A 26858-nucleotide genomic window follows, 5' to 3' on the forward strand; every position below is an offset into this window, starting at 1 on the left:
GTTGGGCATTTTCAATTTTTTTTTTTTCGGGGGTCCCGTACCTTATTTTCAGGGCATTTTTGATTGTACTTCCTCCTTCTCCCCCCCTCTGTGGCCACAGTCACCGACATCACTTCTGCCTTTGCATTGCATCCTGGGAGCTGTTTGCCATCACCCCCAGGAGGCTGGAATCAGGAAGAACTCCCAGAACACTCCCTGGAATCAGGAAGAAGGACACAGCAGATTACACTGCGGCTTCAGATGCCCACGTCTAAGATGGCCGCGCTCAGACAGCGTTTTTTAATGTAAGATTTTGACTAAAAGCCAATACCGTACACCTTGTAAGTATGAGAATAGCGGCTCTGTAAAGGGCGGTGGATTAGTCTTATAGGAGTATTTTTAGTTAAAAATGTATTTGAGGCCGGAACTCCGCTTTAATACAAACACACCTCACACTTTTCACATATTTATATGTAAAAAATGTTAAAAACCATTTATCAGTTTCTTTCCACTTCACAATTATGTGCCACTTTGTGTTGGCCCATCACATAAAATCCCAATATAAAAAATTTGGAAAATTTCAAGGGGTATGAATACTTTTTCAAGGCACTGTATTTAGAACAAATTAAAAAAAATCTAAATATTATAAGAAAAAAAAATATATATATATATGTATATATATATATATATATATATATATATAGGCAAAAAAAGAATTCCCCTGGGGGTGGGATTTTTTAGGCACAGTAGTAAATCGTAAACCATATATATATAAAATATTAATTTATTAGATAAATAGAAAATATGAATACAAAAATCACAACAATAATTGATTATTAAAAACAATTAATGCAAGCAAATGTGTAATGGCGAGAACAAAACCCCAATTGACAAAACCAGATGTTCCGACGCGTTTCGAGGTACTGTAAGACCCCTTCGTCAGGGAAGATACTGGCGTCACTGTATAGGTTCGTTTTCACTAAAGCACCGAGCTTGCAAGTTAAAAACAGGAAAAATGAGCTACGTCCACAGCCTTGTCATGTGTCAGATGATAAGATTTTGCTTCTCTTTGTTTGTGTATGTCACAAGGAAGTAGAGGGGAAAGGTAAATAGCCCCTAATGCCTCTTAGAGCAGGGCAACTGAAGTCCAGTTGTAGCTGAATGGGAAAGGGCCAACATGGGTCTCCAACGAGCTTGTAATGGTTAGTGGGACCAGCAAGCTGCATGGACAATTAGCGATCCACCTCTGGGAGAAGGTTGTCCATGCAGCTTGCTGGTCCCACTAACCATTACAAGCTCGTTGGAGACCCATGTTGGCCCTTTCCCATTCAGCTACAACTGGACTTCAGTTGCCCTGCTCTAAGAGGCATTAGGGGCTATTTACCTTTCCCCTCTACTTCCTTGTGACATACACAAACAAAGAGAAGCAAAATCTTATCATCTGACACATGACAAGGCTGTGGACGTAGCTCATTTTTCCTGTTTTTAACTTGCAAGCTCGGTGCTTTAGTGAAAACGAACCTATACAGTGACGCCAGTATCTTCCCTGACGAAGGGGTCTTACAGTACCTCGAAACGCGTCGGAACATCTGGTTTTGTCAATTGGGGTTTTGTTCTCGCCATTACACATTTGCTTGCATTAATTGTTTTTAATAATCAATTATTGTTGTGATTTTTGTATTCATATTTTCTATTTATCTAATAAATTAATATTTTATATATATATGGTTTACGATTTACTACTGTGCCTAAAAAATCCCACCCCCAGGGGAATTCTTTTTTTGCCTACATATTTAGGGATGTGGCACACTCTATAAGAGACCTCCCGCGGGAACATACCACACGTATATATATATATATATATGTACATATAAAATTATATATAACATTTTTAATTATTGTCCAGTTCACAAGCCGCCACACTGCCCTCGGCTCGCTCTTGTTGTCACAATGCCATTAAAAGAGAACATGGCTTTGTAAGTACACAATGAGTGAAATGAATCCTCAGAAGTGAGAGAGTTCACCCAGAGGTCTGCTTTGGTCTGTGTGTACCCAGAGCAGCTCTAAGTAACCCACATCACAGAAAAATCTGATTTGTTTAATTTGGGGAAAAAGAGACACCTTAGCAGTAATCTCCAAATTACGCATAAATACAAATATCCAAGGTCAACATAAAGATTTCACAAACTCTTTGTTCTGAGGTCTGTACAAAAGACCTCAAGCGCTGCATGGAGGAAAGCAGGTTTTACTACAGACACAGGCAGGGGTTCTTTGCGGTAAGGGCAGCTTAACTGTGGACTGGCCTAGTGCACTATACAGGAATGCCAAAATAAATAACAGAAGTAGATCTAAACCCCTAAAATCTCATACAAGCTTTAATGTGTTATTGCAATTCCGAAAGCTGTTTTTGATCTTTTTTTGAATCTGCAGCTTACATTAAAAGTCTACTGGTTTGGAGAAATCAGTTTCTAAATGGACAGAAAACACAGAATTCAGAGAGTAGTGGTTAATGATTCTTACTCTGAATGGTCTTAGGCACAGGTGTCAAACACAAGGCCCCGCGGGCGGAATGTGGCCCACCAGGCCATTTCACGTGTACTTCACACCCTCACACCTCTCCTGCCACTACAGCACCCCCCTAGTCTCGCGCCCTATCTTGTCTCAGCAGTTGGTAGCAGAGAGGATGACAGAACTCCTCCACCAGATCCTGCACTTCTATGTGCAGCTGCGGAGGCCCTCGTCTCTGCCACCCTCCTCCCCATCTCAGGAGTCGGCAGCAGAAAAGAGGACATAACTTTCTACAGATCCTACTCCTCTGTGTGCAGCTGCAGCACCCCCTTGTCTCCGCATCCCCTGGTCTCGACATTCAGTTGACTCCAGCCCTCCTCTGGTCTTCCTCCACACTTTGCGCTTTCTGCTTCTCAGCCCCCTTCCCTGGCTTCTCTCCGGCAGAAGCACAAGGTAAGAGGGGTGAAATATAATTTAAAGGAGGGTGAGGGGGCTCTTGACATCTGATATAAGGGGGGGGGGTGCTCTGGACATCTAGTCTTACAGATACCCCTGGCCCTTTGAAGGCAACCATAATGCTGATGTGGCCCGCAATGAAATTGAGTTTGACACCCCTGGTCTAAGGTTATCAGTGGTGTACCCTAAAGGCCCGTACACACGTGCAGATTGTAGGCCGAAAAGATTCGGCCGACGACCGATCGCCCGATGTTCGGCTTGTTAGTATGATGCTTCCGACAGCCGACAGCGCACTTTCGGCCGAAAAGAATCTGTCGTGCAAGCATTAAAATTTTTGTATGCCGACACCAGAACGGCCGATTGTTCGCCAGTCAATACAGAATTCGGCCGACAGACAGCAGATTTGCAAGACTGGGCATGCTCAGAAAAGAAAAAACACAGGGAAAGTTAACCATCACATGACATCAGTTCTGCAGTCGGCTGTAGTCGGCGGACAAAATTCTTGTGCAGTCTTTTGCACTTTTCAACAGACACGACAGCCCGGGGACAAAAGACGGCCGATCGTTCGGCCGACGATCTGCACGTGTGTACGGGGCATTAGGTTCAGTGTTGGGACACTTACTTTTTAATATCTTTATAAATGATATTGGGTCTGGGATTAAAAGTAGCATTTCAGTCTTTGCAGATGACACCAAGCTTTGCAGTGGAATAACTTCTTTGCAGGATGTCTCCAACTTACAAGCTGACCTCAATGCACTGTTTCATTGGGCAACTATGTGGCAGATGGGGTTTAATGTTGATAAATGTAAAGTTATGCACTTGGGGGCTAAGAATATGCATGCATCATACATACTAGGGGGAGTGGAACTGCGGGAATCAATGGTGGTGGAGTAGGATCTGGGTGTTCTGGTAGATCATAAGCCTAAGAATAGCATGCAATGCCAAGCTTCGGTTTCCAAGCAAGAAAAGTCCTTTCTTGTATTAACAGAGGCATGGACTCCAGAGAGAGAGATGTAATTTTGCCCCTGTACAAATCATTAGTAAGACCTCATCTGGAATATGCAGTTCAGTTTTGGGCACCAGTTCTCTAAAAGGATATCGGGGAACTGGAGAAAGTGCAGAGAAGGGCAACCAAACTGATAAGAGGCATGGAGGAGCTCAGCTATGAGAAAAGATTAGAGGAACTGAATTTATTCTCTCCTGAGAAGAGGAGATTAAGGGGGGATATGATCACCATGTATAAATACATAAGGGGTCCATATAGTAAACTTGGTGTTGAGTTATTCACTTTAAGGTCAACACAGAGGACAAGGGGGCACTCTTTACGTCTGGAGGAAAACAGATTTCATCTCCAAATACAGAAATGTTTCTTCACAGTAAAATCTGTGAAAATGCGGAATAGACTCCCTCCAGAGGTGGTTCTGGCCAGCTCAGTAGGTTGCTTTAAAAAAGGCCTGGATTCTTTCCTGGGTGTACATAATATAACTGGGTACTAATATTTATAGGTAAGGTTGATCCAGGGAACATCCAATGTTGAGGAGACAAGAAGAAAATTTTCCTCCGCTTGAAGAAAATTTGATCATGCTTTATTGGAGTTTTTTGCCTTCCTCTGGATCAACTGTGGATATAGCATTGTACATAAAGATTGTATATATTTTTTTTTCTTCTTTTCTCCCTTCTATTGGTTGAACTGGGTGGACTGGTGCCTTTTTTCAATCAGACTAACTATTTAACTATGTAAAACAATCTCTGGTGACCAGACCTTGAAGGTCCTTCTTTAGGCACTTGATGTTAAGGAGTGACAACACTTATCCAACTATACTCCTGCGTTGTCACCCTGTCACATGCACCTGTGGTGGTGACCTGCACCCTCATTTTACACATTTCCAAATGCTACATCTTACCCCATCCTTTGACAGAATCAGATATATATATTTTGTTTTAGGAAAATACCTTATGTATTATAAAATACCACTGCTCTGCAAATCACATGCGATGTATGTGTGATGCAAATTTAGCCATACAGATTGTAAGGCTAGACTCGCATTGGATTCGGACACAACTCGCACAGGACCCTTTTTTAGGGTCAGCACCAGAATCAGATTGCATGGGGGTTCACACCTATGCCATCCAATTCATATCCAAACTGACAGTTTGCACTGTGATATGCGAACAGATCTGGGGGTGTTGTCAATTTTGTACTGACAACCCCAGAGATTTGCATATGGCAGTGTGAACTGCTTGCGAGTTGAATGCGATGCAGTGGATTCGCAGGGTTCCCGCATTGCATATGTGTGAACCAGGAGTTAATACAATTATTTATTATTGTTGGTATTGTTTTTACTATTTTATTTATCTTTTATTTGTCAACCTTCAGTCCCGGTTCACACTTGTGCGATGCGGGAAGGCTGCAAATTTGCAGCCTGTTCCCGCATTGCAAACGCACATCTGGCAGTTCACACTGCCATATGCGATACGCAGAGGGTGTCAATTAAATGTTAATGACACCCCCAGTTTGATCGCATATCGCAGTGCGATCTGACAGTTCGCACAGGATCGGATCGCACAAGTGTGAACCACTGGGCGATCCGATCCTGTGCGGCTGGAAAAAAGGGTCCTGTGCGTCTTTTGTGTGGGTGCAGTGTGAATTTCAGCCATAAAAAGTGTATGGCTGAATTTGCATCCGCAGATCCGATCGCATGTAATGAAGGAGCAGTGCGCTCCGAATTACATGCGATCACCGCACTCGCAATAGTGTGAACCGGCCCTGAGGCTCCATTCATACCTGAGCGTATCGTATTAAGGCGTTTTGTTTGGGCGCTTTTCAGGCATTTTTTTCCGGGCGTTTTTCAGGTGTTTTTTTCAGGCGATTTTCAGGAGTTTTTTTCAGGTGTTTTTTGCAGGTGTTTGGAGGCAGGCATTGACATTTAACAAAAAATGCTGGTAGTCTGCCAAAGAAGAAGCTCATGTACTTTTTCCGAGATTCAGGCATTTTGCGTTAGGCGACAAAATGCTCATAAGTGAACAGGAGCCATTGAAATGAATGGGATTTTGCTTGTTGGGCGTTTTGAGACTTCAGAGATGAGTGCTTTACGAGCTGAAAAACGCTCAGGTGTGAACTTGGCCTGAAGAAGGGGGAGGCTGTATCTCCCGAAACTAGATGGAAATATTCTTGTAACAATTATCAAGTTACCACTATTACTAGGTGCTCCTAGCCCCACACTCAAAATGGCTCAATAATGCCCTTTATTACAACTATTTATTATCATTGGTATTGTTTTTAATATCCTAGTTAATATCTTTTATTTGTCAGCCCTGAAGAAGGGGGAAGCTGTATCTCCAGAAACAAGATGGAAATATTCTTGTAACAATTATCAAGTTACCACTATTACTAGGTCCTCCTAGCCCCACACTCAAAACCTTTATATAAGTAATTAAAAGAAATGCTAAAATAGTTATTAAATGAGCCTCAAATTATCGCGCCCTGCCTGGGATCCATCTCTCCGTTTCCATTTTTCCTTGCGCAAACAATAAAATCTTCTTTGGGGATCCATTCAAAATTTTCCTTGGGGATACATTAACATTTTCCTTGGGGTTATATTTCAACTTTTCCTTGGGGACCCACAAAAAAGTTTCCTTGGGGATGCATTACATTTTTCTTTGCAGAAAACAATAAAGTCTTCTTTGGGGCTCCATAAAAAAATTCTGTGGGCATACATTAAAACATTCCTTGGGGATTCACAAAAACTTTCCTTGGAGTTCAATTAAATTATTCCTTGTAGAAACAATAAAATCTTTTTTTTTTGGGGATCCATTAAAATATTCCTTGGGGATACATTAAAATTTTCCTTGGGGATACATTAAAATTTTCCTTGGGGATACATTTAAACTTTTCCTTGGGGATTCACAAAAATGTTCCTTCAGGACCCAATACATTTTTCCTTTCAGAAAAAAATAAATCTTCTTCGGGGTTCTTTTAATATTTTCCTTGGGGGTACATTAAAACTTAACTTGGGGATCCATGAAATTACTAGGTCCTCCTAGCCCCACACTCAAAATGGCTCAATCATGCCCTTTATTACAACTATGTATTATAATTGGTATTGTTTTTAATATCCTATTTAATATCTTTTATTTGTTAGCCCTGAAGAAGGGGAAGCTGTATCTCCCAAAACTAGATGGAAATATTCTTGTAACAATTATCAAGTTACCACTATTACTAGGTGCTCCTAGCCCCACACTCAAAACCTTTATATAAGTAATTAAAAGAAATGCTGAAATAGTCATTAAAGGACCCTCAAATGGTCGCGCCCTGCCTGGGATCCCTCTCTCCGTCTCCATTTTTCCTTGCGCAAGCAATAAAATCTTCTTTGGGGATCCATTAAAAATTTTCCTTGAGGATACATTCAAATTTTCCTTGGGGTTATATTTAAACTTTTCCTTGAGCCTGGGATCTACAAAAATTTTCCTTGGGGATCCATTAAATTTTTCCTTGCAGAAAACAATAAAGTCTTCTTTGGGGCTCCATAAAAAATGTCTGTGGGCATACATTAAAACATTCCTTGGCGATCCACAAAAACTTTCCTTGGGGTTCCATTAAATTATTCCTTGTAGAAACAATAAAATATTCCTTGGGGATACATTTAAACTTTTCCTTGGGGATACATTAAACTTTTCCTTGGAGATTCACAAAAATGTTCCTTCAGGACCCACTAATTTTTTCCTTTCAGAAACAATAAAATCTTCTTTGGGGTTCTATTAATATTTTCCATGGGGGTACGTTAAAACTTAACTTGGGGATCCATGAAATGTTTATTTGCAGAAATATTACAACCTTCTTTGGGGAAATATTTTTGTAACAATTATCAAGTTACCACTATTACTAGGTGCTCCTAGCTCCACACTCAAAACCTTTATATAAGTAATTAAAAGAAATGCTGAAATAGTCATTAAATGACCCTCAAATGGTCACGCCCTGCCTGGGATCCATCTCTCTGTCTCCATTTTTCCTTGCGCAAACAATAAAATCTTCTTTGGGGATCCATTAAAAATTTTCCTTGGGGATACATTAACATTTTCCTTGGGGTTATATTTAAACTTTTCCTTGGGGACCCACAAAAATTTTTCTTGGGGATCCACTAAATGTTTCCTTGCAGAAAACAATAAAGTCTTCTTTGGGGCTCCATAAAAATTTCTGTGGGCATACATTAAAACATTCCTTGGGGATCCCCAAAAACTTTCCTTGGGGTTCCATTAAATTATTCCTTGTAGAAACAATAAAATCTTCTTTGGGGATCCATTAAAATATTCCTTGGGGATACATTAAACTTTTTCTTGGGGATACATTAAACTTTTCCTTGGGGATACTTTAAACTTTTCCTTTGGGATACATTAAACTTTTCCTTTGGGATACATTAAACTTTTCCTTGGAGAGTCACAAAAATGTTCCTTCAGGACCCAATACATTTTTCCTTTCAGAAAAAATAAAATCTTCTTTGGGGTTCTATTAATATTTTCCCTGGGGGTACATTAAAATGTAATTTGGGGATCCATTAAATGTTTATTTGCGGAAATATTATAATCTTCTTTGGGGAAATATTTTTGTAACAATTATCAAGTTACCACTATTACTAGGTGCTCCTAGCCCCACACTCAAAATTGCTCCATCATGCCCTTTATTACAACTATTTATTATCATTGGTATTGTTTTTACTATCCTATTTAATATATTTTATTTGTCAGCCCTGAAGAAGGGGGAGGCTGTATCTCTCAAAATGAGTTGACAATTCTTAATCAATAAACATTCTTGTACCAATGATCAAGTTACCATTACAAGGTGCTCCTAACCCCCACACTCCAAATGGCTCCACCATTGGGCAGTCTCCAATAATCTAATTTCTGCAAATGTGAGCTGGAATTGTAGCGTTCCCATATCTTACACAGGTTGGGAATAGGGCGAAGATGTAAATTGCAATGTGCATGTGCCACATGCACGGGGCTAAGTACAAGGCGCAAAGTTGGAAAAGGTTTTAGTTCAGTTAAAAAGACAATTGTATAAGGAGAAGCAACATCCATGTGAAGAAACCTTTATATAAGTAATTAAAAGAAATGCTGAAATAGTCAATAAATGAGCCTGAAATGGTCGCGCCCTGCCTGGGATCCATCTCTCCGTCTCCACCTCTCTGCTCCTCTCTCATCACTCCCCATTATTCCTGTCTCTGTCGCTCACTTCTGCCTGTCTCGCTCACTAATTCGCTGTATTTCACACGACTGATTAAGCTATTTGCTTGTTGTCAAAACAAAGAAACCTACCCAGAATCCTTCGCTAATTCTGACATGACGCCCATTATTGTCTGGTCAGGACGCCCTTTTATTCCCTGTAATTGATTAGGACAAGGAGACAAAAACCTTTCCTGAAGAGATATTTGTGAAAATAAGCAGAGTTCCCTGGGAAATTTGTAATTCCAAACTGCAGTTTGCTATTTTTTGGGAAATTGTGATTCAATGACTTTTGGTAAAATTTGTTGCAACATTTAGCAACGTTATATATTTAATGTTTATCTGATATAACAACGCTTATTTTGATTTTTCTCTTTAGAATCCATTACATTTTTCTTCATGGAAACATTAAAATCTTTTTTGATGATCCATTAATTTTTACTTTGGGATCCATAAAAATTTTCCTTGGAGACAATAAATATTTCCCTGCGGAGACATTAAAGTCTTCTTTGGCAATCCATTAAAATTTTCCTTGGGAACACATTAAACTTTTCCTTGGGGGTTATATTTAAACTTTTCCTTGGGGATCCACAAAAATGTTCCTTGGGGATCCATTCAATTTTTCCTTGCACAAACAATAAAATCTTCCTTGGGGATCCATTCAATGTTTCCTTGCAGAAAACAATAAAATCTTCTTTGGGGCTCCATAAAAATATTCCCTGGGCATACATTAAAACATTCCTTGGGATCCACAAAAATTTTCCTTGGGGTTCCATTAAATCTTTCCTTGTAGAAACAATAAAATCTTCTTTCGGGATCCATTAAAATTTTCCTTGGGGATACATTAAACTTTTCTTTGAGGATACATTTAAACTTTTCCTTGGGGAGCCACAACAATTTTCCTTGAGGCTCCATTACATTTTTCCTTGCAGAAAACAACAAAATCTTCTTTGGAGCTCCATAAAAATTTTCCATGGGCATACATTAAAACATTCCTTGGGGATCCACAAAAACTTTCCTTGTGGTTCCATTACATTCTTTCTTGTGGAAACAATAAAATCTTCTTTGGGGATCCATTAAAATCTTCCTTTGGGATACATTAAACTCTTCCTTGGGGATACATTTAAACTTTTCCTTAGGGAATCCCCAAAAATTTCCTTCAGGACCAAATACATTTTTCCTTGCAGAAACAATAAAATCTTCTTTGGAGTTCTATTATTATTTTCCATGCAGGTACATTAAAACTTAACTTGGGAATCCATGCCAAGTGGTTACATAGTTACATAGTAGGTGAGGTTGAATAAAGACAACAGTCCATCCAGTTCAACCTGTGTAGGTGTGTGTGGCCATAATCATCTCACATACCCCTGAATGTTCTGATCCTTGAGATGTACGTCTAATAATCTTTTGAAAGCCCCCATACTACCCGCAGAAACCACCTCTTGTGGTAGAGAATTCCACAATCTTGTAGCCCTAACAGTAAAGAACCCCCCACGTTGCCTGAGGTTAAAACGCTTCTCCTCTAATCGCATTGTATGCCCCCGAGTCCTCATGCAGTCCCTTCGACTGAACAGTTTTTTTCCAAGCTGAGATCCCCATTGAGATATTTAAAAATTGCTATCATGTCCCCCCTCAGGCGTCTCTTCTCCAGGGAGAATAAATCAAACGATTGCAGACGTTCTTCATAATTAAGGTCCTCCAATCCCCTAATTCATTTAGTTGCCCTTCTCTGGACTCTCTCCAGCTCCAACACACCCCTCCTGAGGACTGGCGACCAGAACTGAACAGAATACTCCAGATGCGGTCGGACCAGAGTTTTATAAAGTGGAAGGATTATAGTCTTATCTCTGGAATACATACCTTTCTTTATGCATGCTAATATTCTGCTGGCCTTGGCAGCTCCCGCTTGACATTGCATGCTATTGCCTAGTCTATCATCAACCAAGACTCCCAGATCTTTCTCCATTTTTGATTGATGAAGTGGTGTTGGAACTGGAACTATGCAAGCACCATCAGGTGGTGTGTAAGTTAGCCACAGCTCAAGGAACGCCTAACCAACCCTTTAAGAACCCTAGAGTTCAACAGAACCATAGTTGAGAATGTCTGCATTAGAAAATGGAATGACTGTTCCCAAAATTAACATTTTCAAATTAAGTTCTATTTGTTTATGGCCAACCCAAAAAGAAGGAAACAAAGAACCTCCTGCCTTATCTCATGGGGGATGATCATGTTTGGCCAAGGTCACCATACTTGTCTGATCGATCTTTCCTGTCACAACAATCAGTATCCATTTGCACCAGTTTAAACCCTTTATATTACAAGACACACATCTGAAATCCTATAAACACCTAACCCCAGGTCATATTAACTTTCATCATTTTGATAATAATTTTACAGTTTACTATATGTGAGGAGAAACACGAGTCAACAAAAATTATAAGAGGCATCTGGCAGAATACACTGTACCACTGGTGATCCTGCATTGTTATTACAACCCTTGAACAATGATTGTAGAAGAGTCTTAGGTGTGTCACAGTGATCAGTAAAAAGGGAAAAGCAAAGCAAGATTATTGAGTTATTCCCTGTTCCCTACCTCTCTCCAAATCCTGACTGAAGTTGGGTGCCAACTCAATGGACGAGCAGTTCCACCTCATGTCGGAGAAGGCTTTGATGCATGTCTTCTTCACCTCCTTAGCTGCCAGGACAATGGTCTGCATCAGCTCCAGGTTACTCCGGCACAGCTGCATCTGGGAGGAGACCAGGCCGTCCAGCTGCTTGCAGTGCTGGGTCTGGTTCAGGGCGAGGGATGCTGAAGTCTTTGATAACGCTCTGCATCAGAAGAAAGGAAAAGAGAATATCAGACCTTGCACAATGTCATGTGATCTCATCTATAGGAGCCCTATGTCCAGCATAGTTCTTTTATAAAAAGCCAGTGGTTTATCTTGTCAAAATTTACAACATGGAATTACAATGGCGGGTTTTCTTGAAGGCGGCAAGATGAGACCTACACTATAGCGTTTCGTGAACATGCGCAAACACACGTTTACGAAGTGTGCATAGCTTGTGGTTCCATTCATTGACCTCATAAACACTCATTAATGCTTAAGTTAGAATTAAAATTTGTATTTTTAAATCAGCACAAGGGAGGGCACTTACAATGAATGAGAAGTGACCTTTGTGCTGATGGCTACTCTGTTTAGAGAAATCATCGTTCCTCTCCCCACCACCCCTATCACACCATACCCCAGCAGCTGTGATTTTCTGTTGGTGCAGGGGTTAATACAAGCTGTCAGACCTGTCAAAGACATTTGTGCCAACTATGCCCCGCCCTTTCTGGCCCCTCCTCCATTCATAGAAGCTAAGCTATAGTTTCCCACAATGAAAAGTGCTCTATGAATGAAGGACTGGCAGATGAATGAAAGGTCCACCACTCCCATTGTTCACAAGAACAATAGCTGTAGGCATACCTCCCAACTTTCTGAGATGGCAACGAGGGACACTTATTACCAAAAGTATGCAGGCACAGGACACCCCCATGCCACACCCCCTTATAAGGGAATTACACACAAAAAAACGTCTGGTTAAACCCACAAGTGCTTTTTTTACCACTACTATTTCTTTTATTGGCTTTTAAAATTTACAAATGCAGCAATTTAGAAACTGGATGAAAGGTTTAACACTGGGAAACATTTTTTGAAAGATAAATAGTGCATTTCATATACAACTAAATAGATCAGACCAAAAGGAGGGACAAGAGAGGTAGAAAGAGGGACAGGGGACTTTGTTCCAAATCAGGGACAGTCCCTCGAAATCAGGGACAGTTGGTAGCTATTGTGTAGGTGAAATAATACATATAGCTGTAAGCTCTAACAAGCAGGGCCTTCTAGTTCCTCCTGTTTTGAACTGTATTGTAACTGTCTTGTCTTCCCTCACATTGTAAAGCGCTGCACAAACTGTTGGCGCTATATAAATCCTGTATAATAATAATAATAATAGCTGCATGAGTAACACTAGTAACTCCGTACAACATTACAGAGCACTCAGAACATCAGAGCACTCAGTAGAAAGTTACACTGAGAGATAGCAGAGTCTGAAAGAGAGCTACTTCTGGGTTAATGGCTCTTTAGCTAACCCTTAGTGCTTTGGGTATCCTTTGTCATGCAATAAAGTGGTTGTAAAGACTGAAGGTTTTTTACCTTCATGCATAGAATGCATGAAGGTAAAAAACCTTCTGTGTGTTGCCCCCCCCCCACAGTCCCCCCCAAAACTCAACCAAGCCCCCTCTTGATCCAGCGATGTGTACAAGCGCTTCGGCTGTCCCCGGACTCCCTCCCCTCATTGGCTGAGACCACAGTGGGGGCCACTCAAGAGAGAGCGGAGGGTGGGACTGAGCCGCAGCTCCTTGTGTCTTAAAGGTGCATAGAGCAGGGCTCAGGAGAGAGCACACAACAGTGCCCCCATAGCAAGCAGCTTACTATTGGGGGCACTGGTCAAGGGGGAGCGCCAAAAGCGCCGTTCGGGGGACCTGAGAAGAGGAGGATGCTGGGTGCTCTGTGCATAACCACTGCGCAGAGCAGGTAAGTATGATATGTTTGTTATTAAAAAAAAAAAAAAAAAAAGCCAAACCCTTAATACGACTTTAACAATGTATTTCTGGAAACATAAGCTTAAAAAGTGATGTTCATATTTTGGGGATTGCATCGATTGAAGCATGTCTAAGCCTTGGTAGTGTTTGGTATTTACGTGGTGAGATGTTCCAACATGCTGGAAAATCTCCCATCCATTGGACTTGAGTTTGCATTGATCTGTGTAGGAGCAGAGGACAGTCCTGCCTCACCACTGGACAACGGTCATGGTGGGTAGACTACTACAGAGATAACAAAATGTTTTAGGACAGACAGATGCCTTTCATCCTTGGATATGTTTTAAAGTGGCCTACAGAAAAAACATTATATATCCATTTAAAGTGACTTGATAAGCTATCTCCTCTCTGACCTTTCCCATGGAAGAATCATTCAGGCTGGGATAAGCGGCACAAAAAAAATCTGCTTTCATAGTTACAATGTTACATAGTTAGGCTCCTATAAGTGCCGATTCACACTGATCCGACTTGGTCGCCTGACAAGTAGCGGTCCATGCTGTGCAATGGAACCGTTCTAATCAGAGCAACTCAAGTCGCTCCAAATTAGAAAAGGGTTCCTGCACTATTTTTTGGCAAAGTCGGAGCGACTTGCATTGACTTCTATAATGAGAAGTCATTGCAAGCCGCGCTGAAGTCGCGCTGCACGGGTGACTTCATTAGTCGCCCGAAGTCGGGCGACTTTGAGTCAGATTAGTGTGAACCAACTCTTAATGTGTGTCGGGTATGTGTGCAAAATCACGCACTTTTCTGACTTGCTCAGATATGCAATGCTGTTTAGTAGATGTGCGGTGGTGCAATAAACCACTTTAAGACCGGAAGGATTTGCCCCCTTAATGACCAGGCCACTTTTTTCAACTTGGCACTGCGTGACTTTAACTGACAATTGCGTGGTCGTGCGACACTGTACCCAAACAAAATTTCCCACAAATAGAGCTTTCTTTTGGTGGTATTTAATCACCTGTGCGATTTTTATTTTTTGCGCTATACACAGAGTTGTATAAAGTACTCGAAACCCATACTTGAGTAAAAGTACAAGTGCTCGATCAAAAAGTGACTTGAGTAGAAGTGGAAGTGCTCAATCAAAAAGTGGCTTGAGTAGAAGTACTAAAGTATTCAACATATTTTGTACTTAAGTATTGCAAGTAGTTTTTTTTTAAATTTTGCTACTCAAGTACTGAAAGTAAAAGTACCAGTAGTTTTGAAAAAAAAATTGCTACTCAAGTACTGAAAGTAAAAGTACAAGTACTGTGTTATGTAGTTATTAAAGAAAGAAGTCAAAAGTTTGAACATCATATTGTTTTTTATTATTTCAAATGCAGCTTTTATTTATACATACAGTAGCATTTATTTTCGTATGCACTGATAATACACATGTTTTGAGCTTCATGAAACCTGCCATCTACTGTTCTGGCAGTGGTAATTTTTATAATTGTAACGAGTAACTATGCAGCACAAAAAAAAAAATATCGGAGTAGAAGTATTGAAATCATCGAAAAAATGTAGTGAAGTAAAAGTGGAAGTAGGAGAATAAAATTCTACTCTAGGAAAGTACAGATACCGCCTTTCAGTACTTAAGTACAGTAGTGAAGTAGTTCTACTTAGTTACTATACATCTCTGGCTATACACAAAAAAAGAGCGACAATTCTGAAAAAGAAAATCAATATTTTTCACATTCTGCTATATAACATTCCCAAAAAAAAAATCTAAAAATCAAAATTTTTTAACATTTTAGGCCAATTTGTTGTCTGCTACATATTTTTGGTAAAAAAAATCGCAATAAGCATATTTTGATTGGTTTGCGCAAAAGTTTTTGCATCTACTAACTACGGGAAAGATTTATGTTATTGTTTTTTTTTTTTTTTTTACTAGCAATGGCAGCGATCTGCGATTTTTTGCGGGACTGCGACATTGCGGCGGACATATCGGACCCCTAACTGACATTTTTGACACTTTTGGGGGTACCAGTGACATTACTACAGTAATCAGTGCTATAAATATGCACTGTTACTGTAATAATGACACTGGCAGGGAAGGGGTTAACACTGTGGGTGATTAAGGGGTTAAATGTGAGCCTTTGGGAGTGATTCTAACTGCAGGGGGTGGGAGGGGGCTTTTGAAATTATCATATGGCACTTTTCCAATGCAAGTACCGGCTCGGCTCCACTCGGCACTGCTTGGCCCAGCTCGGCTCAGTTTGCTTTTCCACTGCGTGGTACGAGTCGGCACCATTCAGCAAACATGGGAGTAAGTCACACATGTGCAAGTCACAAGCAAGTCTCAAGTCTTAACCTTCAAGTCTCAAGCAAGTCCCAAGTTACTGTGGCGAAAAGCAAGCAAGTCAAGTCGAGTCCCTGCTAGAAGTCAAGCAAGTCAAGTCAAGTCATTTATTTTGGTCAAGTCACAAATCAAGTCAAAATACTGATCTACTCCAATTTTCACCTTTAAATCAGTTAGAAGTCAGTGGTCAGGAAAGGATTTGTTTTATTTTCAACATTAACAAAACTGCTTAGGCTACATTCACACCTGAGCGTAGCGTTTTTCGCGCGTTTTTTTACCGCGATTTTAGCGGCGATTTTTACCGCGATTTTTGCGGCGATTTTTACCGCGATTTTTGTGCAGGCGTTTTTAGATTGAATAGAGATCAATGGAAAACGCCTGTAATCTGCCCAAAAAGAAGCTCATGTACTTTTTTGAGCGTTGGGCGTTTTGTATACAGCTTCAAAACGCTCAGATGTGAACAGGGGCCATTGAAATGAATAGGATTTGTCTTGTTGGGCGTTTTGAGAGCTGATCCTAGAGCAGAAAAAACGCCCCAAAAACGCCCCAAAACGCCTACATGTGAACGGAGCCTTAGTGCTTTTTTCTTGGAATATTAAAGAAACACTTTGAATGCCCAAACAGCGCAAAATCCTTCGTCCGGTCATGTTTCAACACCAGAGTCACTAAAAACATGTTAAGTATTTCCATTGTTAAACAGCCAGTGTCCTAAAAATCAGAACACACTGATGTGTTTTATGTGACTGTGGTGTCAGAAACATAACAGGCACATTCATTTTGCTTTAACACATCTTGAGAAAATGAAAATATTTAATAAATTAAAAAAGTAAAGTCATTTCGAGTCATATGTCTCAAGTCAAAGTCAAGTCTCAAGTCATGAATACCAAGTCAAAGTCAAGTTGAGTCTTTTATTAATTTTAGTCAAGCAAGACTCAAGTCCTCAAACTGGTGACTTAAGTCAAGTCATGTGACTCGAGTCCCCCCCCCCCCCCCTCTGTCTTTCAGCACTGTATAGGCTCTACTCGGCTCGGTTTGCTTTTCCACTAAAATAGTAAGTTGGTGGGATTACAACGATTCTCTGACCAATCAGTGGCTAGTAGTGACAAACAATCAAGGCTGCATGCAAAGGATTGTGGAATATGGTATATGTACGGCCCGATTGGAACCCCAACCGAGGTGGTACTGTTTAAGCGAGCCGTACCGATCCGTACCATGTAGTGGAAAAGCGTCGCTGTGCCAAACCGTACCGAACCGTTCTAACACGTACCATGCGGTACCATGCAGTGGAAAAGCGCCAAACCGAGCCGTACCATGCAGTGGAAAAGCGCCTATTGAGACCTGTGATTCTATATAAAAGGATCACAGGAGCTCTGTGATCATTCCAGAGAGAAGAACGGTCAGATGTGTTTACAACAGCTGACCGTCCTTCTCTCTCAGCGGGGAGAGATCGCGGGTGTCAGGCGGCAATCGGAGCCGCCTGCCCGCTGCATCGGAGTCCCCGCTGCCGAGTGGGGGCGGGAGCGCCCTCTAGCTGCAGGCGTGCGACCGACGTATACCTACGACAGTTCGCGCAGGAGGGGCTGCCTGCCACAGTAAAACTACAGTGGGCGGTCCGGAGCTGGTTAATAGCGCTTTGGAAAAGAGTCAGGGACTTATTTTCCATGTTCCTCATGCCCATGGAAATGAATGGGCTGTCCTACACACATCACAAAGAAACACACCCACACTCGGGCCACACCTGTATGGAGTGACATACAGGACCGCTGATAGGGGGGGACCACCAGTCTGCCTGTAGGGGGCCCAAGAACACAGGGGGGGGCGCCAACAGCACAGGGAATCGGTGCGGTCGACCGGAGGGGCAATTACAGAAGGAAGCCCTTTGCAGCTCTCTGCAGCAGCTGAAAGCCAGTTTCTCCCCCTCTTGCCAGCTTTCAGCTGCTGCAGGGAGAGACTCAGACACAGGGCATTGTTCCTGTAATTGCTTCTCTGACTACGATCCTCCTCCCTGTTCTGCCTGCTTCTGAGTCGTCGCCCCTCCCAAATCTGTCCCCCTTTCACTGTGCCATCCCCCCTCCCCCCTCCTCCTTCCCACAGTGCTGCAGGCTTCCCTGTCCTGTAAAAAAAATAAGATTGTAAAAAAAAAAAAAAAAATAATAATGACAATTAGACATTGTAATAAAAAAATTGTAAAATAAAATAATTGTAAACATTTTTAACTTTTAAAAACTCTAAAAAAAAACAATTAAAAAGGGCAAATTCACACAGATTCTCGGTTATGTTTGTGTCCACTAATAATTATTTTAGTGTATTTTTTGTGAAAATATTGTCTTGACATATTCAGGGGGGCCCTGCCAGGTAGGCTGTACGGGGCCCCATGATTTCTAACAGCAGCCCTGCAGTTAGTCAGGTTGAAAAAAAGACACAAGTCTATCTAGTTCAACCAATGGACAAAAAAAGAAATAAATAGAAAAGCTCTATACCACAGCCCTATAACCACAGTTAATCCAGAGGAAGGCAAATAAACCCAATAAAGCATGATCCAATTTGCTCCAGTAAATTTCCTCCTTCAATATGTATAAATATATTAAAAAAGAATAGCGCAACCATGCAAAAGAAATGACTATTAAATATGGAGACAATCCATAAATAAAAATGGGGGTTTAGTCCCACCATATGGCCATATCGTGCATATGTATAAATATGACTGCCCAGACAAGCGGAGCGCGCATGTTTATAGCGAGATTTTTAACCTGATTTCACCGGGGAGGGTTAAAATAGACGTAAGCGTTAAAGTTGGCCATACACCAATGGAATTTGGTTTGAAATTTTTTTTAAACATTCTTTCAATTTTCTTTTTTTTTTTTTTCCCAAAAATTCAATTTTCTAATGGTTACTGGGGTCAATTTGACATTCAACTAGAGTGATGAGAAAATTTGAAGGAGCAGAATTTTTCAATGAAAAATCGTAATTTTTCATAATTATCGTAAAATTTCTAAATTATTGAAATTAAACCTGTTTATTACTTCTGGGATTCCATTCAAATGGTCGGTCAGGACAAAATATAAGGCTCCGTTCACATCTAGGCGTTTTTGAGGATCAGCTCTCAAAACGCCCAACAAGACAATTCCTATTCATTTCAATGGCCCCTGTTCACATCTGAGCGTTTTGACGCTGTTTACAAAACGCCCAACGCTCAAAAAAGTACATGAGCTTCTTTTTGGGCAGATTACAGGCGTTTTCCATTGGTATCTATTCAATCAAAAAACGCCTGCACAAAAAACGCCTGTAAATCGCGGTAAAAATCGCGGTAAAATGGCAGTAAATGTCGCTGTTAAAATCGCGGTAAAATCGCTGTAAAAACGCGCGAAAACGCTACGCTCAGGTGTGAATGTAGCCTTAGGCTCCGTTCGCATGTGAGCGTATGGATCGCGGGCAGAACCACCACGGTTCCGCCCGCGATCCGGAGATTTATTGCAAATCGCGGGACGCCTAGCATTGCCCGTTGATTTGCAATAGCCCCCCAAACGCCGAGCGATGTTGCCGCGATTTCCGCCTGCCGAATCGCGGCAACATCGCGCAAACAAAATCGCAGGACGCAATACGCTCCAAAGAAGCTCTTGTACTTCTTTGGAGCGCATTGCGTCCCGCGATTTTGTTTGCGATCCAAACGCTGACATGTGAATGCAGCCTTAGGGTCTTTTGAACAAAATGATTTGACTCAACGAAGGCAGAGATGCAATGGAGGGACCGGTGCTCAGCTGAAGATAATCAAACAATCAGAGGTCGGGTGCGCGTCAGATCCGCAGTCCAGGCAATGTATAATCACAAAGGAAAATAAACCGCACTCCGACATGAATCAATCAATTTATTCACATAAAAAACATAAAAAACATTCCAACGTAACATTCATAGGACATCATGGACAGGTCGACAAAACAAGCAGTTGACGCGTTTCACGAATCACATTCGCTTATTCATAACTAGAGACATACACATGGATAGACTGCATGAATAGGGACAGAACAGCTGAATATCCTTAATATCATTGAGAAAAAGATCAATTAGTAGCATATCCCCTTCATGCAGTTAAATCCATTGAAGCAAAGCTCCCTTCTCTATCCACTTTACCGCTAAGTACTTGAATAGTACTGCGGCAAAGTGGCTCTTGTAGGTCTGACGACGTAGACCTACGTCGCCAGACTCCTCTCCTGTAGGCGGCGCTCGCGCGCCGCCGGAGGCGCGCTCCCGCTGTTTTCATTCACAGCGGGAGTCAGGCCAGGGGAGGAGCAGCGGCGATTGCCGCTGCTCTGCCCCGATCGTCGGGGATCTAGTGTGGAGATCCGCCCGCCTGTGTAAACACAAGCGGGCGGATCTCCTCAGTGACAGGGAGTGACAGATCGGAGTGTTCAGCATAGCTGGACATCCGATCTGTCCCTGTCTCACACAGTCACCCCCCCCCCCCCCCCACACGTCAAGCACCAGGCATACATTAACCCCTCCCTCTCCAATAAAATTAACCCCTTCACTGCCAGTGTCATTTTTACAGTAACAGTGCATATGTATAGCACTGATTACTGTAGTAATGTCACTGGTACCCCCAAAAGTGTCAAAAATGTCAGTCAAGGGTCCGATCTGTCTGCCGCAATGTCGCAGTCCTGCAAAAAAAATCACAGATCGCCGCCATTACTCGTTAAAAAAAAAAACACCAAAAATGACATAAATCTTTCCCTTTGTTAGTAAACGCAATAACTTTTGCGCAAACCAATCAAAATACGCTTATTGCGATTTTTTTTACCAAACATGGGTAGCAGAAAACAAATTGGCCAAAAATTAAAAAAAAAATTGGTTTTTACATCTTTTTTGGGGGGAATTTCATATAAAAAAATGTTAAAAATATTGTTATTTTTTCAAAATAAACGCTCTTTTTTTGTTTATAGCGCAAAAAGTAAAAATCGCACAGGTGATCAAATACCACCAAAAGAAAGCTCTGTTTGTGGGAAAAAAAGGACGTCAATTTCGTTTGGGTACGGCGTCGCACGACCGCGCAATTGTCAGTTAAAGTCGCACAGCACAGAATCGCAAAAAGTGGCCCAGACGTAAGACAGCAAAATGCTCTAGTGGTAAAGTGGCTATCCACTTAGAAACACAAAATATTGACGAAAAAATACATTAATGAAAAATAATAAATAATAATAGTTAATCAACCAAAGAAAGAAAAACACAAAACTCTATGTGAAAAAGAAGGTAAGAGATAAAGCCAGCAAAATATATGAATAATAATAATAATAAGATAAAATCATAAATGAAGATAAAAAATATAGCTGAAACAAAAAAGGGGAAAATGGAGGGAGTATAAAAAGAGAACAAAGGAAGAAGTATTACCGTATATATATAAATAAAACAATTTTGCATATATATAGAATAAAAAATTTATGTCATTGCAATAAAAGCGGTTGTATCCTCAAAAAAAAAAAAAAAAACCTGCAACACAAAGGCATAATCTGCTAGTGTGCATCGCATACTAGTTCATTATGAAATACTTACCTTAGAACGAAGCCTCGACACGGTCGCCCAGACACCGCTGAGGCAGCTGACATCTTCCCTCTGCGCCTCTTTCGTGTTCGGCGGCGCCGGTGCTGTGAGTGGCCGGAGCCGCGATGACGTCACTCCCGCGCATGCGCGATGGAGTTCACTTTCCGGCAAGGAGCTCGGAAGGGCCGCCAGACCTTCAGAGCGCATGCGCCGCTGCTGTCAGGGGCTGCATGCAGGGCGAATATCTCCTAGACCGTGTAGGTTTAGGAGATATTCATTTTACCTACAGGTAACCCTTATTATAGGCTCACCTGTAGGTAAAAGTTGAAAAGCGGAGTATATTACCGCTTTAAGTACTCATCCAATTGAATATATAAATATATAAATCGTAATCCAGATACATATTTAATAATATATGTTAAGAATGATTATATATATCTATATATTCGCTACTTAGGGCATCAAAGTCGAACAATAAATTCTCATAAAGAAAAGAAAAACAATCTAGGAGGAAATAGGAAAAATTAAATAAAGATTCACAACTTGTTATATTTAATGAGTCTAAACAATTTCTCTTTGACTAAAGACAATCGTGTCTCCAACAAGAATAGAAAATACTTTTTTAGAAAAAAAAAAAACGAAAAAAAAAAAAGAAAGAACGTTCTGATGAACAATTTTATAATGATTGGTCAACCGAAATTCTGACCCTATATGACCAGCTTACCGCCAACTTCATACTAAAGCCCCGTACACACGCAATGATTATCGGCCGACCGATCGTCCGTCTTTTGTCAAGAGTGGTGTTTTGTTGGTTGGAATGTGCCTAGACTGCACACTAATTTTCTCGCCCAACAAAAATGTGCTTCAGAAGAGATGTCATGTGTTGGATTGCTTTCTTTGTGTTCTTTCTTCTCTGAGCATGCCCAGTCTTGCTCATAAGATTTTTCCCTGTCGAAATCTGTACTGACTGACGGAAAATCGGCCGTGTTTTGACGGCGGACAAAAATTTTATAGCCTGCACACCAGATTTTTTTCGGCCGAAAAGTCGGAGTCGGTTGTCGGAAGCATCATACTAACAAGCCGAAAATCGGCGGATCGGTCGTCGGACGAAAATTCCCGGCCGATTTTCGACGAGTGTGTACGGGGCTTAAGTTAACTTTGATTTTGCCCTGCCTCCTCCCCTCTACCTCTCTCACATTTGGATATTAATTTTACTTAATTTTTTAATTTAATGAATTTAATATAATGGCCTAGGCAAGAATGACTTATGCGCCCCCCTCTAGCACGGGTGCCCAGGTGTACCACAAGGCTTGGAGCCTCAGAAAAGCCCCGCGGCACATCTGTGCATGCGTGGGTCTCCCCATGGACATGCAAATATGGGCTGTTATGGAAGTTCTAAACCTAGAGTGCCAGTCCTCTGCACTGCAGTGCAAACCCCACCAACTGCCGCCCCCCAAAAAGACCCTCCACTGACAGACCCCCCCCACACCTATACTGCCCTTCCTCCCACCCCAACTACCAGTTTTTTTCAGAAAACAATGAACCCCTTCCCTACCCGGTCCCCAATGTACTTACCTCTGTGGGTGATAAGCTGTCAGTGGCCATGCAGTTGGTGAAGTGGTCCAGAGATTTAAAATCCCTGCTCTTCTCCCTCTTTTTTCTGCAGGGCTTCTGGGACGGTTTAGAGGGATTCTGATTGGTCGGTACCGATACAGAGAAACGCTCTGATCCATCCCAGAAGCCCTGCAGAGAGAAGAGTGTGGACTTCAAATCCTTGGACTGCTACACCAGCTGCATGGGCACTGAAAGCTCATCACCCACAGAGGTATGTACAGCAGGGGGAGGGGTGGCCAGGGTGTCTGGTGTTAGTTTACCTTTTAATTTTTTTTTTTTAAAGGTGAACTTACCCTTCAAAACAAAGCGCTCTGGCCTAACCTAATTCACCTAACCTAACCACCTAAGTCTATAGGGCACTAAAGCACAGGAACAGCCAGGACAGTGAAGACTTCTGGCATTGGATGTAACCAAACAGCGGAACCACAGCCATCTGATCAAGGTAAGTATGCATCTGTGGAGGGGGAGGTTGGGTTAGGTTAGGTCAGAGGGCAAAAAGGATAAATGCACTTCGAGAGTTTACTTACCCTTTAGCGTGAAATGTTTTATCCCCAGGCATGTAAACCTTATATTAATATGTTAATTGACTCTTTGTTCAGACAACTTCTCAAAAAAATGTTTTTTTCCCCCACAAAATCTGCATTCTACATCAATTAAACAGCACTGTTAGTAATATGCAAATTTTGAATTTTTGTCAAAAATCATCAACTAAGCCCCCCCCACCATCTCCATCTCTAACCAATCCAATGAGAAAGCATTGTACCCTCCCCCTTCCTCAGCCCACCTGATTTGACTTCTAAGCTGAGCTGTATCAGGAAGAGGTGTCAGCAGATCGATAGAAGGGGGACAGGAGAGGAGTGGAGAGAACACAGCCTGCTATGGAGGATGGATTACAAGAGACAGATGGATCATTTCTCAGCCTCTGCAGTGAGCCAGGGAGTCTAAAGAAACAGATTCTGCCAGCAATGAGAGAGCAGAGGCTGTTTTCACAGTGTATGATACAGAAAGTTTGAAGAGCAACACCAAGATGGGATGTCTGTGCGTTCCATCCCTCCATCCATCCATCCCTCCCTCCCTCTCTCCATCCATCCATCCCTCCATCAATCCATTCCTCCATCCATCCATCCATCTATCTCACCCTCCACGCATCTCTCCCTCCAGCCATCCATCCATCCCTCCTGCCATCCATCCCCCCTCCATCTATCCCTCCTTCCATCTATCCTTCCATCCCTCCCTCCCTCCCTCCCTCCCTCCCTCCATCCATCCCTCCTTCCATCCATCCCTCCTTCGATCCATCCCTCCTTCCATCCCTCCATCCATCTCTCCCTCCCTCTCTGCACTTATCTCTCCCTCCATTCCCCCATCTATCCCTCCTTCCATCTATCCTTTCATCCCTCCCTCCTTCCATCCCTCCATCCATCCATCCATCCCTCCCTCCATCCATCCATCCCTCCTTCGATCCATCCCTCCTTCCATCCCTCCATCCATCTCTCCCTCCCTCTCTGCACTTATCTCTCCCTCCATTCCCCCATCTATCCCTCCTTCCATCTATCCTTTCATCCCTCCCTCCTTCCATCCCTCCATCCATCCATCCATCCCTCCCTCCATCCCTCCCTCCCTCAGTCCATCCATCCCTCCCTCACTCCCTCCCTCCCTCCCTCTATCCATTCCTCTATCCAACCATCCTTCCCTCTATCCAACCATCCCTCCCTCCAATCATTCATCCATCCCTCCCTCCATCCTCCATCCATACCTACCTCTACCCCCCATCCCTCCCCCCCTCTATCCATCCATCTCTCTCTATTTAACTAACCCTCCCTCTATCCAACCATTCCTCTCTCCATCTATCCATTCCTTCCTACATCCATCCATCCAACCATCCTTCCCTCCATCTATCCCTCTATCTAACCATCCATCCAACTATCCCTCCCTCCATCCATCCAACCATCCAACCTTCCATCCATCCCAACCTCCATCCCTCCAACCATCCCTCCATCTATCCAACCATCCCTCCCTCCATCACCTAATCATCCCTCCCTCCTTCCATCCCACCCTTCACCCCTCCCTCCGTCCATCCCTCCAACCAGCCCTCTATCCATCCAACCAATTATCTCTTGTTCCATCCATAAAACCTTCCCTTCCTCCCTCCCTCCATCCATACATACATCCATCCATCCCTCCCTCCAACCATCCCTTGTTCCATCCATCCATCCATCCAAAGCAGGGAATAAAATCCATCACATCCCTAATAAAAACAACACACTGTACACACATAAACACTGGTTACGAACACATTTAACCATTTGATCGCCCTCAATGTTTAACCCCTTCCCAGCCAGTGTCATTAGTACAGTGACAGTGCATATTTTTAGCACTGATTACTGTAGTAGTGTCACTGGTTCCGACAAAGCGTCAAAAGTGTCAGTTAGTGTCAGATTGTCCGCCGCAATATTGAAGTCCTGCAGTATATCATATCATTTGAAGTTGCAATAACTTTTACGCAAACCAATCAATATACGCTTATTGGGATTTTTTTTACCAAAAATTTGTAGCAGAATATGTATTTGCCTAAATTTATGAAGAAATTCGATTTTTAAAAAAAAATGTATTGGATATGTGTTATAGAATTTCAAAATTTTCTGTCTTTTTTTGTTTATAGGTGATCAAATACCACCAAGAAATGAAGGGTTTATCATTTTTATCATAAGTGTGTTTTAAATGATAGAGACAGAATATCAACAAAAATTCAGAAAAAACACACGATACAAATGCTATAAATTGAGTTGCAGTTCAGTGAGTAAAATAAGTATTTGATCCTAAAGCAAAACAAACTTAGTACTTGGCGGAGAAACCCTTGTTGGCAAGCACAGAGGTAAGACGTTTCTTGTAGTTGGTGACCAGGTTTGCACACATCTCAGGAGGGATTTTGGTCCACTCTTCTTTACAGATCTTCTCTAAATCCTTAAGGTTTCTTGGCTGTCGCTTGGTAACTCGAAGTTTCAGCTCCCTTCATACATTTTCTCTAAGGTAAAGTTCTGGAGACTGGCTAGGACACTCCATGGCCTTAAAGTGCTTCTTCTTGGGCCACTTCTTTGTTGCCTTGGCGGTATGTTTTGGGTCATTGTCATGCTGGAAGACCCATCCACGACCCATCTTCAGTGTTTTGGCTGAGGGAAGAAGGTTCTGATCCAAGACTTTACAATACATGGCCCCACCAATTGGCCCCTCAATGCGGCAAAGTAGGCCTGTACCTTGAGCAGAGAAACAGCCCCAAAGCATAACATTTGCTTGACTGTAGGGATGGTGTTTTTAGGGTCATAGCCAGCATTTTTCTTTCTCCAAACACGGCGAGTTAATGAGTTAATGCCAAAGAGCTCAATCTTGGTCTTATCTGACCACAGCACTTTCTCCCGGTCCTTTAGATGTTCATTGGCAAACTTTAGATGGGCCTGTACATGGGGACCTTGCGGTGCTGCAGATTTTCAATCCATAGCAGGGTATTGTGTTACCAATGGTTTGTTTGGTGAGTGTGGTCCCAACTGCCTTGAGATCATTCACAAGCTCCTCCCGTGTCGTTCTGGGCTGATCCCTCACTTTTCTCACGATTATCCTTACCCCCATGAGGCAAAA

General features: G+C 42.0%; 1 protein-coding gene across 2 annotated transcripts in view; it reads right to left on the minus strand.

Moving 5' to 3' along the window:
• WNT11 (Wnt family member 11) overlaps positions 1-26858 on the minus strand; it is a 202979-nt gene that overhangs the window by 63555 nt on the left and 112566 nt on the right. For both annotated transcript variants that reach the window (XM_082246174.1, XM_082246173.1), the window contains exon 3: positions 11756-11991. In XM_082246174.1, the coding sequence (XP_082102300.1) occupies positions 11756-11991 (236 nt within the window). The remainder of the gene's footprint in view (positions 1-11755; positions 11992-26858) is intronic.

Source organism: Pelophylax lessonae (genome assembly GCF_965119305.1).
Source record: "Pelophylax lessonae genome assembly, chromosome: 2".
Classification (NCBI taxonomy): Eukaryota; Metazoa; Chordata; class Amphibia; order Anura; family Ranidae; genus Pelophylax; species Pelophylax lessonae.